The 5,669-nt window shown below is 38.6% G+C and overlaps 1 protein-coding gene across 2 annotated transcripts in view; it reads left to right on the forward strand.

Moving 5' to 3' along the window:
- Positions 1–921: 921 nt before the first annotated feature.
- Positions 922–5,669, forward strand: part of LOC102193445 (nephronectin) — a 10,784-nt gene continuing 6,036 nt past the window's right edge. Inside the window, exons 1-5 of one of the 2 annotated variants that reach the window (XM_005726943.2) lie at positions 922–1,080; positions 2,740–2,849; positions 4,525–4,617; positions 4,749–4,871; positions 5,318–5,437. In XM_005726943.2, the coding sequence (XP_005727000.1) occupies positions 4,587–4,617; positions 4,749–4,871; positions 5,318–5,437 (274 nt within the window). In that variant the 5' untranslated portion in view covers positions 922–1,080; positions 2,740–2,849; positions 4,525–4,586. The other variant, XM_005726944.2, reaches the window with a different exon arrangement.

Genomic DNA, 5,669 nt, shown 5'->3' on the forward strand with positions numbered 1-5,669 from the left:
ACTCCCCCCCTTCCTAAACAACTAAATGCCATGTTGCTATATCATTTTTTGATTGGTCCACAGAGTACATTTTTCCACCAATAGGAAAGGGTGGAGGGGTGTGTGTGTTTTTGCTCACAGGCGGAGAGTGCTTTTGAGGTTTTCCTTATAAAACGCTGTTTTTACGGTTTCTTCCCGCAGTAAATATAAACAACAATAGTATTCAGGAAAAAAACAAACATTGCATATATTTTTATCATAACTCTGGTTTTACGTGGCCCATCAACACAATTTAAAAACTGGTATAGTTTTTAAATTGTGGCATAGTCCACACTTTTTCCGTCAGTTGTTCCGTCTGTCCTGCTCACATCTCCAATGGTTGTACACGTTGTCATGAACGTGGCTTCACTCCACATCAGCCACGCCGCTTTGCTAGCTAAAACACCGGTGTCAGCACATAAGGACGCTGCCATAGCCTGTCAATGACGTTGATTAGCTGCGTACATACGAATGTGAATCACATCAGCGGCTGGACTATGGGATAAGGTGGCATCGTCTAATCCCATACTGGAGCAGCCAGTCACTTACTGACTAACACTGGAAAACAGAATTGTTAACTTATTTATTTTAATTTCAATTCAGGTTAGATTTTTTTTCTATGTGCGCAACACAGATTTTCTGTGCACAGAGACCATGCCAACACTGCGCAATTGAGCATGCACGCAGCTTAGAGCGAACATTGGTTACAACTGATTTAAAGTGTGGGGGATTCATATATAGAAGAGTAGAAAAATCCAAATACAAGTAAAAGATATCATGAATATTTTGAGACAACATAGACTTTTTAAATTTAGTTTTGACTGAGTGAAGAAGTTGTTAAAGTAAAAGCTAAACTAACCTTTGGTTAATGCTGAATATTCTGTTGTTATGGCAACCTTTTTGTTCACCATTTTGCATGCTAACCTAGCTAGCAACCTACCTAGCTAGCTAGCCCTTATTTAAAACTGACCTTCTAGAAAGTGTTACTACTCCGCAGACTTCTTGGTGACACCTCCAGGAAGTAACTTTGGGTTAATGAGACACTTCTAAATCTGTCTGAAGGTATGGAGGTTTTGCACACACGTGTCCATCTGATGCTAACTGCTCTGCCAATTTGAAGGTCTGTCAATTATCATGATATGTACAGTCAAGTGATTAAGAATATGCTGACTTCTTTACAAACACTTGCAAACTATTCTCTGAGGATACTAAAACTGTGAGACCCTTGGCCTTCAAAATAAAAGTTGCACTATTTGAAACACTGAGGCACAACTTTTAGTTTGAAGGTGAGCAGTCTCCCATTTCCATTGCACTTTTTCAAGTTTTACTCAAACTTGGTTAGTAGAGAAGTTAGAGTAGATCTTAGGTAGATAGTAAGTGCATCTAATTAATCTAATTTTGAATCTTATTAAGAATTTTGGTGATTTTAGCCCCAAAGAGGTTTTTTTTTAACCCTTAAGGTTATATTTCTGGTCAAGTGCAAAGTAATTAATTTTTTTAGTTTAATTTTAGTTTTAGTTATACAGCGCCAAATCACAGTTTCCTTGAGGCACTTTATACTGTAAGGTAAAGACCCTAAAATAATGCAGAGGAAACAAGGGAACCCCCAACAATCAGGTGACCCCATATGAGCAAGCACTTTGGCGACTGTGGGAAGAAAAAACTCCCTTTTAACAGGAAGAAATCTCCAGCAGAATAAGGCTCAGGGCGTGAACAGTTGGGGGTGAAAGAAGGAAGATGGGACATAAAATACACTGTGAAGGAGAGCCACAGATTAATAATAACAAATGATTAAGTGAGTCAAAAAGGTGAGTGAAGAAGAAAAAAATAACAAAACAATGAAAATGTTTCTTGCTCTTTGTACTAAAACACTTATAAATATAATAAATATAACACATGCTACTGTAACCCAAAACAGCAGTAAGCACACTTATACTGCAACCTTAGTATTATTATACATATTACAACACAGGTCCTGTAGTTGTAATATGTAGATGGACAACTCAAATGATGCCTAAATTAATCAAATTATTAATTTAGCAGATGAACCAATAATATTGTCTTGCTTTTGTTTTGGCTTTGTGTTGTTCACTACATATGCACACTGAGACGTGCTCTGCAGTACCATCAGTGAACACTGGGAAACATCTGTATTAAGACTAAACTCTGTTTCCAGCTTGCTGTGATTTATATTCATCCCTCCTTGTGATGTGATCTCAGAACTAATCTGGAATTTATTTATTTCTGTTACTTCCCTTCTTCCGTCTTCTCTTTTTCTTCTTGTCTCTGGGTGTTTATGAAACAGATTTCCCAAGAGCATTTCTATTTTTATTGTTTGCAAAAGTGAAGACATTTTCAGCTTAAGCGGTTACTTCTTTGTCCTTGTATGTCCTATCTGAGAAAGAGACGATCTCATGTCCAAAATCACACCCTATTTATTATACAGTGCATTATTTCTACCTTACACTGATTTCAGCATAAGTAGAATAATCTATCTTACTTCATCTCTTTCACATTTAAATATCATTTTTTGTGTGTGGTTGGTCTAATATTATTGTCTCTGTCTCACAACTGCTTCTGGGAAAACCATCAAATGGCAAATAGCTGTAAAACTTTATTGGTGATTAATTGCACTGCCTACCTCCCAGGCATAAGAGGGGCTTTGTGCTAAAGCCCTGGAGGTCTGGTGATGATTAATAATCAGATAACCTCTTGTCCCAGCCTCCACAGGCCAGTGGAGGATGAACCGGAGCAAAGTCGGGGTCTCTGCAGCTATGGTCAGACGACTTCCTGTTGTTTTGGATGGAAGAATGTTAACAGCATTTGTGAGCGTAAGTCGTTCTGCAGTTCAGTAATACAACAGCCCCAATTATCCAGCTCCTGAGGTCACTTATGAGCTCAGGAAAGAAAGAAATGTGAGATATTATGACACATACTTTATAATAAGCTGTAACAACCTGAAAGACAGTATTGCTCTTGAGACATTTTTCTGATATTAATTAAATGTGTATATTTTGTATATTTACATTTAAAGCTGTATGCAAAATGTAAAATGTATGCTGAGAGTTAACTATTCCCCTTGGTTTTATGAGGTGCTTCAGTTTCTTTCAGCACATAATTTATGGCTCAATTAGTCTAGTATTATTAGCTCTGTTTCAAGATGCAGGAAAAAACACCTCACAATTCATTCCGATAATTTTATCAGCAGTCACATCACCAATAAACACTAGTGACTCGCCTCCACTGGCAGTCATACATGCCTATGCTGATGATGATGTTATATGCTTTGGCATGATCGAGTTTCTCTCTTCGTGTCATTCTGGTACAAGTTAAGCTTGAATTGTAGAGATTTTCTTCCCCCAGAACTTTGCAAGCTCTTTTAGACGTTTCCCAGGAAACTCTAATCTGGCCTTATTCTTCTAGAGTGTAACCAGTGGTTTGCACCTTGTTGTGTATGCACATTGATGAAGGCACCTTTTGATCGAAGAACTCCTTGACACCATTCTTGACTTGGTTAAATGTCATGACGTTGTTTTTACTTAACCATGGAAATAATTCTGCAATCAATCACATTCGTGTTCCTCTTTGATGTTTCGGGCCTTTTATTGTTGCTGAGCTGGTCAGTGCTTTCAATGTTTGTAAAAATGGACCAGATTATTGATTGTGCCACTTTAATACGTTGATTTTGTTTTTTCTAATCATGACCTACCTCTCTTGTACTGACATGTCTTTTGAGCTCATGTTGACATTTCCACTTGGAAGCAGCCAAAGATCTTTTATCTGCTTAATTTGTAATTAAATAATGAGAGCCCCTGGCTATGAAACTTCTTGTTAGTCATTTGTCTTAACACTTTTGAGCCTCTAAAAATGGCGGACTGTGCATACAAATGTCTGTAATTCCTAAATAGTTAATGCAATGTGTTTTGTGAAATCCCTTGAAAGTCGCCACTTCAACCAAATCTTGATTGTTTGATTTAAAATGGTCAGTGATGAGCCTAAGTATAAGTATAGTTACTACATAAAAGAAGAATATAGCCACTGTGACATTACCCTTTGTTTTCCAGACTACTGTTTGGCAATATTTGTATGAGAACTAACTTTATTAACTGTCCTAATATATATAAAATAATGATAGAATTGTATTATTTCTTCTCAAGTTGTCTCTTAGTACAGTTAACCACAGTGTAAGCCATACTATGTCAGATAATTGCATCAAAAATGACCCAGAATGCACCGCTATGAGACAAAGCTTCATTCAGTGAGTGTAACCAGCTGAGCTGGAGGTCCTCACCCATAGACACCTGTTTAAACACCTGTTTTAGCACACATTATTGTCATCAGGTTTAATCATTAATGCAGTTTAAACTATTCAGTTATATAAACATTTAGCTTGCTAACATAGCTCACATTAGGTTTTTCTCCATTATCCTGTGCACGCTTTACATGCTGCTTTATGTAGCTCATACCAGTGTGCAGAAGTTACATTGTGTCTGTTGTTGTCCGCAGCGGTGTGCAAGAGATCCTGCATAAATGGGAAATGTGTGGGACCGGACAAGTGTTCATGCTCCATGGGTTATAAAGGACCGCAGTGCAATGAAGGTGGAGTATCATTTACAAAATCGTTGTCTGTCTTATGTTTTTGATTTCTTAACCATTACCTGCGTCATTCTGCATCATTTACCACAAGGATTTCTATCTGCCGCTTGAATAATGTTTCATATTGACTCCAGATGTGAATGAGTGCGGTTTGCCGGAGAGGCCGTGTTCCCAGCGCTGCATGAATACGCACGGTAGCTATCGCTGTTACTGTGAACCTGGATACACACTCAGTGCAGATGGATACACCTGCACCAGTGAGTAATTTTCTGTGGAGGGGAATGCTTAAAATCCACATTAAGAAAAGCCTGCGTGCTGGCAGATTATATTTCTCTCCGATCAGTTTTCTACAAAAAGCTTCCCACCGTCTTCATACCATAATAGGAGGTTAAAGTGTCCGAGGACTCAGCTTACACATCCTTTTAGCCTCGCATAAATGTTTATGGCTGAAATTTACAGTTTATATTATGGAAAGTGATATCATAACAAACCTTGGCGGTGACAGGGTCAAGAGCAAAGAGCATAAATTAGTGATTCATGTAAGATTTTAGTTTTTAAGGAGCATTCAGTTATCGTTTCTGTTTACAGCTTCATTACTGGTCTGAGTGTTGCAGAGCATGCGCTCGTGTACTGTGTGGTGGCATGACAGTGTGTGTGACCCTCTGACCGATCCTCAGCCAGTGTTTCCCTGTCTGTCTTCCAGGAGAGGCTGCATGTTCCTCCCTGCACTGCCAGTTTGGTTGCCAGATGGAGAGAGGGGGAGCGCCGCGCTGTCTGTGTCCCCCCGGCCTCCACCTGGCTGCTGACAACAAGACCTGTGAAGGTAGTGCCTCCTTAGAAACACCCTCAGTATGTCACTCCGTTTAGATTCTAACCCGATAATCAGACCGGTAACTGTTCAAATCTGTATTTTTTTTATTTTTTATTTACCCATGCAGTAAATATCATCAACAGGTCTTTACAGAATGTCTCTTAATCACACTGCTACTCTAGAAAAATATGTTTGATTCATTAACAATTATACACCTACTTCTAATCGTTCTTTCCTCAGCAAA

Source organism: Pundamilia nyererei, unplaced genomic scaffold (genome assembly GCF_000239375.1).
Source record: "Pundamilia nyererei isolate P.nyererei 1_Seehausen unplaced genomic scaffold, PunNye1.0 scaffold00022, whole genome shotgun sequence".
Lineage (NCBI taxonomy): Eukaryota > Metazoa > Chordata > Actinopteri > Cichliformes > Cichlidae > Pundamilia > Pundamilia nyererei.